Genomic DNA, 10422 nt, shown 5'->3' on the forward strand with positions numbered 1-10422 from the left:
GGCATGGCTTATCGGAACGTAGGAATGCCGTGCAGCCACGAGACTAAACGAAATTTTTACTCACGAATACCACCGTTTCTCGAGTTGAACGAATTTTTTACCCCACGAAACTTACCCGCTATACGGTATACGAAGTATGGGAGGGCGGGCAGACTAGACCAAATGGCCTCCATTTGTTTTCTACAACAAATCGAATGGGAAACTGCAAATCTTTTTTTCATCGAGAGGTCCTTCTTTCTTTCTTTATTTGTATTTCTTCCCTCTTCTTATTGTGACAAAGACTCAGTCTGGCCGGGCGCGGTGCAATTGTGCATGAGGAATTTCCCAGGGGCGAGTCCTAGCCTCGATTAAAGGCCGATTAAAATACGTATACTCGGCCTGGACGATATTTGTTTTTTGTACTTGTGACCCTTTACCAACTATTACGTGAAAGCTGCGCATGGGCACAAAAGCTAGCCTCCTAGTCTGGGGGCCAGACCTAATAGCTCGGGGGCAAAATCAAGAGAGCTAAGATTAGGTCTGGAGACTCTTGCAGCATTTCCGTGTGCTCTAGCGGAATGTGGCCAGAGCCAATGAAATGCATATCCTATGTCATGTGATTTTTAACCCAATGAAATGCGAGTATTGCACCTGTGGAATTTGGATACAGCCAATGAAATGAGAGTATTGCTACATCTACTCCTTCTTTATAACCTCCAATATCACACGGCAGTGCTGCAAGAGTCCCAGACCTCTTTCTCTCTTCCCCTCCCCCCTCTTGAGAAAAGGTCTGGCCCCCAGACTAGATCCTGTCCTCATGCTATTTTGCTAAGTTTCTGACCAGAAACACGTTTGCAACTAACACTGGCCTAATACAGGAAATGCACCTGAGTTTTGGCTGCAAAATGTCTCAAATCATCAGTAAATTCACTAGAAATAATAATGAGAGTGTATCAATCGCAGTGAAACCTGTGTAGTCATTCATAGGTACTATAAATTGAAGGAGGAGTCATCGGGTGAAATGTCATAGTCTATGAATAACATTAACTACACTAAATAAAGGGAAAGATCGTCAGTATAACTAACTGTTTCTCAATGAGGAGATGGCTACTGCTCCTATAAATGGTGCTCTGTTAGTGTCCGCTCCAGGAAAGGTGATTCTTCATGGAGAGCATGCAGTGGTGTATGGAAAGGTGAGGCATATTACTAAATCTAGCGCATCCCAAATCACACACATTCTAGCAGTTGCAAGCACGCAATATCTGATCATATAAATTACACATGAGAGCTTGTTACGTTGAATAATATTGCGTTTATGCAGCCTGCTTTGGCATCTAGTGTGGACCTGCGTTGTTACACACTGCTGAAGCCCTGCCCCTCACCCACCATCTCATTGGACCTCCCAGACTTGGGACTGAAACGGAGCTGGTCTCTCTCGGAGCTAATGGTCGTACCCCCTGAGGAGAAGTTGAGGGAGCTAGCAGGTGTTGGGGATACCCCCGACACTGGTGCTGTGGCTTGCCTGGCCTTCCTGTACCTACTCACACACATCTGTGGAGACAAGCTGAGGTACGCCTATACTGTAGGGATTATTATCTTTTCAGTGTGATGCAGTGTGTCTGTGGTGTTAAAAGTAATTGCCAAGAAGTACTGGAATATATTAGGAATATATTAGGATGCATTGTAGAAAGTTTCTCAAACCCACCACTAATTAGTTTTATCTACTTGAAATCCACTGTAATTGCTACTTATTCCACTTCTTCACATTCACCCAGCTTACATTCCGTTGTATACAATTGCTACGGTGTACAAACTAAGGACAGTATGCTTATCCTCTCTCACCACACACACAGAGGTGGATTGGAAGTGCTGGTAGTCGCCTCACTCCCAGCTGGTGCTGGTTTGGGCTCCTCGGCTGCCTACTCTGTTAGTCTAGCAGCCGCTCTCTTGACTCATGTCCGCTCCCTTCAACCGCCCACCCTTGTTGACTCCACCCACTCACTGGCCCACCCCCTAGAGGGGATATTGAGCAAGCTGATTGGTGGATGTGGCCCCGTGTCTGTATGGGGAGAGGAGGATTTGACCACCATCAATAAGTGGGGTTTCGAGGCAGAGAGATTGATTCATGGACAACCATCAGGGATTGATAACTCCATCAGTACATTTGGTGAGCCTGGGTAATTATGTGCAGCAGCACTATACTGTAGTTTTTTGTGGGTGTTTTTTCTCAATCAGGCTTGTTTTCGGAGCTATGCTTGATTGTCCATAACTTGTGTTGCGAACGTCCGATTAAAAAAATTATTGCATTTTAGTAGCTGGTTTGGTAGTGCTGCAATAATTATGGTGTGATTAAATCAGTGATTTATTTCAGGCCCAAATTGTCCATTTTTAAAAGTGTGGGCGACGGATATAATTATTAGAAAGTGTTGGTTAAGTGGTTGCTATTTATTATTCCTATTCCAGGAGGAGCCATCAGTTTCAAGGCTGGTCAAATCACCAAGTTAAAGAGGTGAGCCTTCCATCGACTGCTAGCTGATGACACACCAGACCACACCCCCTCTCTCTATAGTATGCCTCGACTACGAGTGCTGCTGGTGAACACACAAGTACCTCGGAGCACAAAGAAGCTAGTGGCCGGAGTGAGGGAGAGAAGAGAGAAAGTGGGTTTATCCAATACTTTATGATTTTCTAAAACTCACTTTTGATAGTTGGGGAGGAAGAGCCATAAACTGATCGATTGTTTCACCTGCTGTATTCTACATACTAGTGTGTGTGTGTCTGAATGTTGCTAATGTGAATAAATGTCTTCCGCTAGTTCCCGTCTCTGGTGGACCATATCCTGGATGCTATGGAGAGTCTAGTGAACACTGCCATGGAGTCGTTCCACGATATGGAATCACATGATAGTCACATGACACCCTCATATCAACGCCTACAGGTAAACATGTTACACTGACACATTGTTATGCTATTGTCCTCATTAGGAGCTGTTTACAATCAACCATCATCTACTGAATGCCCTGGGGGTTGGGCACTCTAGTCTGGACCACGTCTGTGAGATAGTCACCAAGTTTGGTCTCAGTGGAAAGCTAACAGGAGCTGGTGGAGGGGGGTGTGCCATAGCGCTATTACCGCCAGGTGGGTGGGTGTGGTTAAACCATAAACTTTGACCCTTTGTACGCAGATACGACCCCTGAGGTGGTGGAGGAGTGCAGTACTGCATTGACAGAGGCTGGGTACAAGTGTTGGTCTACCCTGGTGGGGACTAGAGGAGTATGTCAGCACAGCTTGGACACTTCTTGAATATACATCATCTTTTTATTTCTGAAAATATTTATTGTGATGATTCAAGATGATTGTACATCCATCATTTTTTAAACACAATGCACATAAAATATGAGTTTAATATAAAAGTATTGCTGCCTTGGCTGCCCCCAGAGGAGAGCCCACCCCCGGCTTGATTATCAGTGGAAGTCCAAACACATTCTCCGTATGTTTCCTTAACACGTCGTTCTTTTCCAAACTCGTACCACTTCCCAGTAATCTCGTCACCTGTGCGTGTGTGTGTGTGTGTGTGTGTGTGAGGGGGTGGTCTTCCCACTGTATATGATATATGTGTGTGAGGGGGGTGGTCTGCCCACCTTTAGCTCTTGTAGAACCTTGGCTGTCATCATAGAATGCAGATTCTCCACAATTCCTCTAAACAGAGCGCTAGCAACATCTCCAATCGACGCGTTATCTTCGGCGACATTTTCCAACCCTCCTCTCTGATTGGGTGTGTGTCTCTCTCCCCATAGCCTCACGTCCACTCGCAGCGTTGTAGTCATGTGATCTTGGGCCCTGGTCATCAGTCTAGCGTAGATCTCCTCCTCAATAGGACATGGTAGACCCAGCTCACCCAGCCAAGAGCGTAGAGTACTCACAAAAGTCTTGACTACATTGCCACCAGATAGCGAGGCAGCGACGATAAGTGTCTGCTGACTGAAGTAGGGCACTTTCAGTACGGAGGTGGGTAGATGGTCGAGGGGGGTGCTCTTGATGGCCACCAGCTGACTTGAAGTCCCAATATTCAGCACTGTGTATAAAATTCACTATTTAGCAATTATTTTATAATAGGGCTCCCTAAAGCTGAATAATTGGTTTGTAAGCTGCTCACGTTATATCTGCACTCTTACCAGCATCAGTCGTGTTGGGTTGAGCAGCCAATACGGAGCATTGCATGTCCCCCAGTGCCACGCCCACTAGCACACCCCCTGCTATACCATGCCAGGAGCTCTTGAGACGGCCAGCAATGGCGGGTACTGACACCACCCTCGGTAGTAGATGAACAGGGAAGCCAGACTCAGCTAGACTAGAGGAAAGTACAGTCACAGTTAATATTGATAAAGAACAGCAATTATGTTATCAATCTGTGGAGGTGAATGACTTTAACCATAGATAGAAGAGAAAGGGATTGGCAACGGGGGCAGTTCACGTGATGCTTTTACATTGAATGTACACAGATGGGCCTGAAACCATCTGTGTTTCGCCCTAAAACTCCCGCGAAAACCCGGGAAACTTATTGTGTCTAATGCCTACTTCTCAAAGACCCCTCCAACACTTAAACACATGCCCCCTGATGGTAGGTATCATTTAGAAATGATAATCTTGATTTTCGTGAAGTAGCTAGAGGTACAGAGAGCCTCTGTCAGAGGCTTTTTCATGCTTGTGTTCCTATAGCACCTATGATATAGCTAAAGTTGTGTTACTAAGTAGTGTGCTATGTCCCAAATCGCCACACAAATGAGGTGAAGTTGATGTTTAGTAGTAGAACTGCTTGTAGACTTTTTTACAGACGGCAAAAACAATTCTCATGAATTATTCATGTTTAGACTCCCATGTTGGAAGTAAGCCTCGAGGCGAAACACGGATAGTACCGGAAGTGTACTCCGTTGCCAATCCCTTTCTCTTCTATCTATGCTTTAACCAACTCACCGTAAATAAGCAAACAAAAATGTCTCAAGCATTTTACCTACTTTTAATTGCTACTTTTAATCTAAAACTTACAGGTCTGTTTCCCAGGACATGTTGGCTTGATCAAAGTAACCCCAGCCGGCTGCATTCTGATTGGACATCATGAGCACACCTCTGTCGTCATCACCCACTAACGCCCACACCACATAGTCCATGATGGTGCCAGCACAATCATAGCCCTTCAACTGCTCCGGACAGTGTCTCTGTAACCACGCCAATGTAGCACATCCATAACCAGAGCTGATAGCAACCGGCTGTCTAGTCTGCGGTAAGGAAGAGAGAAAATTTGTATCGCATCGTCCATCTTGGCAAGTGATAAGATTGCTTGGGGTTTGCTCGTTTGTACTGCTCCAAAGTAAACAGCCATGCATTTGCCCACACACTGCTATGGCTCTCACAGATGTCAACAGGGCAGTATCGAACTTGTCCAGACATGACTCCAACGAGGATTGTATCCCGGCAACACTTCTCTCACTTGCTCCAGTCACTGAAGATGTTTGGAGTTCTCCTAAATCAACTGAGCTCTCTTGCAAGATACTCAGTCCCGCGGTGTTCACTAGGGCACACTTGACTCTGCTGGTACCAACGTCTATTCCCAGCACACACTCCATCTTGCTGTCTGTAGCTGTCTGCATGGCCGGAAATTGAATAGGGGGAGGGGCTGGTTGCACCATGTTTCTGCAATTTTACTACTGTACAACCACTTACTTGGTGCCGGTGGTGCAACATAGCTGTATCATTCCTCACCAAAGGTAAAAGTGCTTGAGCGTGTTCTAGTAGCCATTATCCAATCCTTGTATATCTCAGGAATAAGGTAGCTGTGTTGTGTGACCATGGCATCAGCCCCCAGGCCCAGCAAGACGTGGAGAGTGCAATCGTACCTGGAACAACGAGACAGAGAATGGCCTCACGAGGGGAAACATGTTCTGGCACAGTACGATGAGGAGACTGTGGTAGTCTATCAGGCTTACTGTCCGGAGATAGCAGATTACGCTGTCAAGCATCAATGGTAAATGGTATTAACTAACTTTAATACGGTGTATTAGCAAGACATTTAATTGCTAATGTATCTACTACACATCCACGTTTATAACAGTATAGCCGTTTAAAAACTCACAACTTTAACAGCTACCAACTAGTTACTAGTTTGTGGTTTATATATTTAGCTAGCTACACAGTTATACTGCATACTGTACATACACCCACATAGTATTCTAACTACCCCGCCCACCCCCCCCCCACACACACACACACACACAGCTTTGGTGGTGGTAAATTCTCGTACAGTCGTATGTCGTGGATCAAGACCAACTTCCTGTGGATGATGTACAGAGCTGGCTGGGCCACCAAGAGTCGTCAGGACAGGATACTGGCTGTGTGGCTCAAGAGGGAAGGATTCGATCAGATACTCTCCTTAGCTCTGACCGGACATGATGAAAAGGAGAAAGGGGCTAAAAGATCACCAGTACGACTCCAATGGGACCCAGACCACACCCCCTCTGGTACTTGTGAGCAAAGGAGGGCTATTCAACTTGGCCTGAGGGATGAGGTACAAAATAATAATATCTCTAGTGGCTAATTTAGACTAGATCTATGCCTCTGTTTTAATATAGCTCAGTGTCTATGGCATGTTTAAGCCTCAAATTTGTACTAGTATGTCGTTTCTTCTTAATTATTGTGAATTGATACACACACTTGTGATAGTGTTTACTGTTAAATTGTTTCATTCATTGCTGCTGGTTATTTGACTACATGCATAGGTGCTGGCATCATATGGCAAAGAGTGGATTGTACAGATCAAAGATGTGACTGAGTTTGTGAACGAACAGTACGAACATGTGAAGAAGAACCAACTGAGTGAACTGAAGGTTGCCGAGGAGAGGGTCTATCCTGTCACCAACACAGAGACAGCTGCTCAAATATATGTGGACACTCTCAAATAAATTATATGAACACATACCCAAAAATTTGAACTAGCGAGTGCCTGTTGAATAATAATCATTTCTTGGAAATTGTGATAGTTTTTGTTCCAGTGCACTTTCATAACGTTTCCTCCTGTTTTCTTTGTATACCTCCAATCTTCGTGTCTCTTGTTCTTCATCTGAGCAGGCTGCTGACCATCGATCTGTGCTAAAGTGATCGGGTTGTCGTCGGCAACACACTGCTTTGTCGGGTGAACTCCCGGGTATCGTCTTAGTTACCGATATATCCATTTTTAAGGGAACAGAATCATGTAACTGAGTGTAACAGGACGTGTTCCTTGTATCTACTGTACTGGTGGCAGTTGAGCTTGTAATAAGAGGTGTGGCTTGAGGGATGAGGGGTGTGGTCGGTCCGCTACCCGTCTCCATCAGGGCTGAACTACTCGTTTGGTCAGTACTCATTATATCAGACGAAGAGCAATCAAACCTGTGTGTGTGTGTGAGTGTGTGTAGGTGTGGGTGGGTGTGTGTGTGTGGGTGTGTGTGTGTGTGTGTGTGTGTGTGTGTGTGGTGTGTGGGAGAGCATAATTATAGTGTACTAGCATAACTACCCAATCAATTAATTAATTTCTTGATTTGAATGACATGATTTGATTGACAGTAGATTTATCACTTACCTTCCTTGCTTCATGGCTGGCTTGCCCAGGCTACTACCGCTACTGTGTATCTCACTGGAGATCACTCTAGCTGCCAGTAAAGGTGAAAAAGGATTACCTACAGTATAGAGCAGATTCATGAACACGATAACCTTTTAATATATAATACCTTTTCCAGTCTCTCCTTTCAACTGCTTCTTTTTCCTTTTCTTGCCAGTGGCAGGTGATGCAATAGTAGGGGACTGGTTTTTGCTCGCTCCTTTCTTCGTGGTGACTTTAGGAGAACACTTTCCTCTCATGCTCATTCTATCATGTCACTTCTCACACTCACTCGGCTAGGCTTCACTGCACAGATAGTGGGAGGGGCTGGTGTGAGTTTCATATAGCCTCGATTCCAAGCCGCAAAAAAAGAGAAATCGAGGCTATAACAATTCTTGAATGAGTAAATGCAAAATAGGAGTGCAAAAATAACAGTAACAATAACAACGTTAAGTGTAGTGCACATTAAGACATACAAACACACACATTAATGACAGCAACTAGTCTATGACAGCAGTCAGTTTAATATATAGGGTAATCATAAGAGTACTAGCGATACACAACTCTTGGCTGTGCTGCAGGTATATTGATGACAGTCACAGTATTGTTTGTCTGCTGCTGGCAAATGGGTTGAGGGGGGCGATAATACTGCTGTGGAGGGGGGCGGTAATATTGCTGTGGAGGGGGCGGTCTCTGGGGGTAGCTCTGGTACGCTGCCCTCGGAGGGTAGTTCTGAGGTCTGGGGGGCGGCTGTCGATACTGCGGTCCAGGGGGTCGATTGTATTGCGGCCTTGGGGGTTGGTTGTATTGAGGCCTTGGAGGTTGGTTGTATTGCGGCCTCGGAGGCTGTTGCTGTGGCCTCGGAGGAGGTGGTCTAGTTTGATAGCTGTATGCACCTTGATAGCCAGGTCCACCCGACGGTGGAGGTGGGGTGTATCCGATAGGCATAGTACCACCGTAGCGAGCAGGATCAGGCATTGGGGGGCCGGATTGCGCAGGAGGTGGGCTGGTATACTGTTGAGCATGGGGATTCGTACTTGGCACTGCGTTCGGTGGTGGACCATTTTGTGTAGGGCCAGTATATTGAGGGGGAGCATTGGCATAGTGACTAGGATCAGGCATCGTAGGAGCAGTTGGAGCATTACCTTGAGGGGGGGTGTTTGTACACGACGGTGGCTGGCCATTAGGAGGGATAAATTCACTCGATTCCAGAGGTGGCTGCTTGTGTTCGGGAGAGGTAGGCGTGTAGAAGGGGGGAGGGGAAGTGAGTTTATCCTCGAGTTTGACTTGAGCTTCTTCTCCGTACGTTGCCGGGGGATACTTTTTCTCGTTTGTACCAGCTCTCGCTGTTTCGATAGCGCCTATCCATGCCCTGGAGAGATGAGATGTAAACATAGATGGTGTAATGAACAGTTCACACCTGATTAACCCCAGAAGGCTTTGTATATGCAAACAACCAGGACAACCATAACAAGTTAGGTATCTTATTAGTCACAAAATCCCAAAAATAACAAAAATAAATCCTAAATTTGGTCTATCAATGACTCGGCAATTTCAGGCCTTTCAGGTGATGCTCACATTTCACATAAATGATCAGCTATAATAGTAAGCATATGTTAGTTTGTGTGTGATAGGCTTCTGCTAGTCTACAGTCTGAACAGGGATGTGCCCACACTGGTCGGTGGTGGTTGGCAACAACAACATCACTGCCTCTTTGACCTAGCTTACCACATAATATAATGGGAATAGGCTATAAAACTGTGATTGGAAATAGCCACCATTTCAAATATTCTGGGCACATCACTGCAGTCAGTCCTGTAACTACCCTCCTCACAACACACACACACACACACACACACACACACACACACACACACACACACTCACAGGCTCTCCCCGTCCTTCTCACAGCAGCAGGTGTACGTCCGATCTCCGGTCACTATAGCAAATGAATTCCCCCCGACCACACACGTGGGCAGCTTCCGCTCAGCACTGCCCACCTCCTGCCAGGGGGCCACTCTGAGAGCATCGATGACGTCTATCCTGCCCTTTTCTGACTTTCCTTCAGCCTCGTAGTAATAAAGGAATCCATTGGGCTTGAGGACAAACCATCGCTTCTTCCAGCTCTTGACAGATTTGCCTACAAGGTCGAGACAAAAAGCTCAGTACTCTTATTATAGTAGAATCTGCATATACGTACATGTAACTAGCTACGCTACACACATGTGCATGTACATGTAACTAGCTACGCTACATACATGTGCATGTACATGTAACTAGCTACGCTACATACATGTGCATGTACATGTAACTAGCTACGCTACACACATGTGCATGTACATGTAACTAGCTACGCTACACACATGTACATGTACATGTAACTAGCTACGCTACATACATGTACATGTACATGTATAATGGGTTTTGAATGCATAGTTAATTGCAAATGACACTTTCCAAGCTTGATGGTGTTTCTAACTGTGAAGCATGCTTTAATTAGTGCAGTCAAAACTCACTATCTGGTCTTGCATCATTAATTTAATATAAATTATGGTTCAAATGATTAAAATTTTAATTATGACACTCTTATATAAAATAATTATGACACACTCTTAGCTCTATAGATTATACCCTTACTTACCACATTTATACATGTAGCCACTCTTGACTTCAGCCATTGTACTGTAGCTGTATGAGCATCAAGAACAGAAGCGGCTTCTTGTTAGTTGATCAACTGTGTCCATATCATATCCGGGAATGAATACACGTACGTACACAACAGATAACCTATAGATGGGCGTGTGTTTGTGGTA

General features: G+C 45.3%; 5 protein-coding genes across 6 annotated transcripts; 2 read left to right on the top strand and 3 right to left on the bottom strand.

Annotated features, from left to right (window-relative positions):
• The first annotated feature begins 1029 nt into the window (after positions 1–1029).
• Positions 1030–3303, top strand: LOC135339542 (mevalonate kinase-like). Its single transcript, XM_064535675.1, has 8 exons — positions 1030–1172; positions 1301–1548; positions 1833–2146; positions 2443–2488; positions 2549–2639; positions 2795–2917; positions 2964–3117; positions 3164–3303. The coding sequence occupies exons 1-8, from the start codon at positions 1083–1085 to the stop codon at positions 3280–3282; spliced, it is 1185 nt and encodes a 394-aa protein (XP_064391745.1). The 5' UTR covers positions 1030–1082; the 3' UTR covers positions 3283–3303.
• LOC135339540 (sedoheptulokinase-like) lies at positions 3275–5630 on the bottom strand. The gene is made up of 4 exons (XM_064535674.1): positions 5026–5630; positions 4155–4330; positions 3621–4054; positions 3275–3531 (listed from the first exon to the last, which is right to left on the bottom strand). The coding sequence occupies exons 1-4, from the start codon at positions 5625–5627 to the stop codon at positions 3382–3384; spliced, it is 1362 nt and encodes a 453-aa protein (XP_064391744.1). The 5' UTR covers positions 5628–5630; the 3' UTR covers positions 3275–3381.
• Positions 5631–5653: 23 nt separating this feature from the next.
• On the top strand, positions 5654–7078 carry LOC135339547 (uncharacterized). Its single transcript, XM_064535683.1, has 4 exons — positions 5654–5744; positions 5800–6001; positions 6253–6541; positions 6753–7078. Exons 2-4 carry the CDS (start codon positions 5826–5828, stop codon positions 6933–6935), a joined length of 648 nt encoding a protein of 215 aa, XP_064391753.1. The 5' UTR covers positions 5654–5744; positions 5800–5825; the 3' UTR covers positions 6936–7078.
• Positions 6928–7876, bottom strand: LOC135339546 (uncharacterized). 2 transcript variants are annotated; one of them, XM_064535682.1, is made up of 3 exons: positions 7740–7876; positions 7592–7661; positions 6928–7401 (listed from the first exon to the last, which is right to left on the bottom strand). In XM_064535682.1, the coding sequence occupies exons 1-3, from the start codon at positions 7873–7875 to the stop codon at positions 6966–6968; spliced, it is 642 nt and encodes a 213-aa protein (XP_064391752.1). In that variant the 5' UTR covers position 7876; the 3' UTR covers positions 6928–6965. The 2 variants fall into 2 exon arrangements, with proteins under 2 accessions (XP_064391752.1, XP_064391751.1); XM_064535681.1 differs by having other exon boundaries at positions 7592–7688; positions 7740–7875.
• Positions 7877–7986: 110 nt separating this feature from the next.
• LOC135339544 (uncharacterized) lies at positions 7987–10410 on the bottom strand. The gene is made up of 3 exons (XM_064535677.1): positions 10251–10410; positions 9497–9749; positions 7987–8981 (listed from the first exon to the last, which is right to left on the bottom strand). The coding sequence occupies exons 1-3, from the start codon at positions 10285–10287 to the stop codon at positions 8159–8161; spliced, it is 1113 nt and encodes a 370-aa protein (XP_064391747.1). The 5' UTR covers positions 10288–10410; the 3' UTR covers positions 7987–8158.
• Between the last annotated feature and the right edge of the window lie 12 nt (positions 10411–10422).

The sequence above is a fragment of the Halichondria panicea genome, chromosome 8 (assembly GCF_963675165.1).
Source record: "Halichondria panicea chromosome 8, odHalPani1.1, whole genome shotgun sequence".
NCBI classification, from domain to species: Eukaryota; Metazoa; Porifera; class Demospongiae; order Suberitida; family Halichondriidae; genus Halichondria; species Halichondria panicea.

Excerpts from the sequence above, each read along its gene's own strand:
- LOC135339540 (XM_064535674.1), bottom strand. The coding sequence starts at position 5,627 with ATGCAGACAGCTACAGACAGCAAGATGGAGTGTGTGCTGGGAATAGAC. Across the intron at positions 4,331-5,025 it reads ATGTCCTGGGAAACAGACCT|TCTAGCTGAGTCTGGCTTCC; the intron begins GTAAGTTTTAGA and ends ACTTTCCTCTAG. Across the intron at positions 3,532-3,620 it reads AGGTTCTACAAGAGCTAAAG|GTGACGAGATTACTGGGAAG; the intron begins GTGGGCAGACCA and ends ACACACGCACAG.
- LOC135339547 (XM_064535683.1), top strand. The coding sequence starts at position 5,826 with ATGGCATCAGCCCCCAGGCCCAGCAAGACGTGGAGAGTGCAATCGTAC. Across the intron at positions 6,002-6,252 it reads TACGCTGTCAAGCATCAATG|CTTTGGTGGTGGTAAATTCT; the intron begins GTAAATGGTATT and ends ACACACACACAG. Across the intron at positions 6,542-6,752 it reads AACTTGGCCTGAGGGATGAG|GTGCTGGCATCATATGGCAA; the intron begins GTACAAAATAAT and ends CTACATGCATAG.
- LOC135339546 (XM_064535681.1), bottom strand. The coding sequence starts at position 7,875 with ATGAGCATGAGAGGAAAGTGTTCTCCTAAAGTCACCACGAAGAAAGGA. Across the intron at positions 7,689-7,739 it reads GAAAGGAGAGACTGGAAAAG|GTAATCCTTTTTCACCTTTA; the intron begins GTATTATATATT and ends TCTATACTGTAG. Across the intron at positions 7,402-7,591 it reads CCAGCCATGAAGCAAGGAAG|GTTTGATTGCTCTTCGTCTG; the intron begins GTAAGTGATAAA and ends ACACACACACAG.
- LOC135339544 (XM_064535677.1), bottom strand. The coding sequence starts at position 10,287 with ATGGCTGAAGTCAAGAGTGGCTACATGTATAAATGTG. Across the intron at positions 9,750-10,250 it reads TGGCTACATGTATAAATGTG|GCAAATCTGTCAAGAGCTGG; the intron begins GTAAGTAAGGGT and ends TCGACCTTGTAG. Across the intron at positions 8,982-9,496 it reads GAGAAGGACGGGGAGAGCCT|GGCATGGATAGGCGCTATCG; the intron begins GTGAGTGTGTGT and ends TCATCTCTCCAG.
- LOC135339542 (XM_064535675.1), top strand. The coding sequence starts at position 1,083 with ATGGCTACTGCTCCTATAAATGGTGCTCTGTTAGTGTCCGCTCCAGGA. Across the intron at positions 1,549-1,832 it reads ATCTGTGGAGACAAGCTGAG|AGGTGGATTGGAAGTGCTGG; the intron begins GTACGCCTATAC and ends CCACACACACAG. Across the intron at positions 3,118-3,163 it reads CATAGCGCTATTACCGCCAG|ATACGACCCCTGAGGTGGTG; the intron begins GTGGGTGGGTGT and ends CTTTGTACGCAG.